This window comes from Trifolium pratense, linkage group LG1 (genome assembly GCF_020283565.1).
Source record: "Trifolium pratense cultivar HEN17-A07 linkage group LG1, ARS_RC_1.1, whole genome shotgun sequence".
Taxonomy (NCBI): domain Eukaryota; kingdom Viridiplantae; phylum Streptophyta; class Magnoliopsida; order Fabales; family Fabaceae; genus Trifolium; species Trifolium pratense.
In genome coordinates, this window is record NC_060059.1 from 9,589,442 (window position 1) to 9,590,564 (window position 1,123).

Here is a 1,123-nt window from a genome sequence, read left to right on the forward strand (position 1 = left end):
GACTTTGAAATTTCTGAATGAAAAAAATGTGGTTAAGAGACAAGATTTTACTAAAAATGGTTAGTGAAATTATTGCAAAAGTCGGTAAATACTTCGCATTACATAAAAGACCAATTCTATGATATTGTAAAAAAGACAGTAAAAAAAATGATATTTAAAAAATAAGTACTCAATATGTAAAATCTGAATTGGTGCTTCTCTTCTTTGTGTTGAATATTCACAAAAGAGTCCTTCAATGTTTGTGAATATGTAGAAGCATTCAAAATGATTGAAGAAGATTCAACAAAGTAAAAAAATGAAATTAAAGGACAATTAATTGAAAGAAGAAAAGAATATCAAGAGCAAAAATGGACTTTGAGACAAGATTGAAAAAGTTAATCATCAATATAATTCATTGATATTCCGATATACATAAAGTCTAGCTAGTAATCCATGAAAAAAATTGTTATACTCTCCCATAATATCCAAGCCATAAGCTATTTACACCCCACCATGAATCAAAGGAAGAAGGCTAAAATTAAGAAAATTACAAAAAAGAGAAAGAACCAAATCTTGTTTCTATTCTCATGGAACAAAGTTTGGACTTCTAAGTCTTAAAAACCTCAACTAAACTAAACTACTTATAGCTACTCATGCCAACATAGAAGCATGACCACACACCTTCTAATAATGTATAGCCTAGCCCTTTGTTCCTTAAGGACTCCACCAAGTCCTCTACTTGATGATGATGATAGTCTTGATCTTTTTGAGCCTCCAATTGTACCCATCTTCATATTTTAGAGTCAAAGATTGTTCAAACTCTTAGAAATGAAAAGGGGGTGTGTCTCTTTTTTTTTTTTTTAAGAAGTTGAGTTGTTTGTTAAGTGAATGAGTTGGTTTTTAGAATTGTGGTGTGTGATGGGTTCTTATAGAACTTGAGTTAGTGGTCCTAGCCCACGTTGGTCTTAGTAAAGAGGTACCGATGGGGTATGAAAGAGTGTGCAATGCCTCCAAAACCACCAGACAAACATCAATAGGGTCCCACCTTACCATTTTGGAATCCTTACCATACCCAAATAAAAGGGGATACATAAAAAAAAACAAAGCCAACCAATTCAACAATGTCTCTCTTTCTTACATTGTG

The 1,123-nt window shown here is 32.3% G+C and overlaps 1 protein-coding gene across 1 annotated transcript; it reads right to left on the bottom strand.

The window, feature by feature from the left end:
- Nucleotides 1-493: 493 nt before the first annotated feature.
- LOC123920211 (small polypeptide DEVIL 4-like) lies at nt 494-891 on the bottom strand. The gene has a single exon (XM_045972417.1). The coding sequence runs from the start codon at nt 771-773 to the stop codon at nt 627-629; it is 147 nt and encodes a 48-aa protein (XP_045828373.1). The 5' UTR covers nt 774-891; the 3' UTR covers nt 494-626.
- Between the last annotated feature and the right edge of the window lie 232 nt (nt 892-1,123).

Excerpts from the sequence above, each read along its gene's own strand:
- LOC123920211 (XM_045972417.1), bottom strand. The coding sequence starts at position 773 with ATGAAGATGGGTACAATTGGAGGCTCAAAAAGATCAAGACTATCATCA.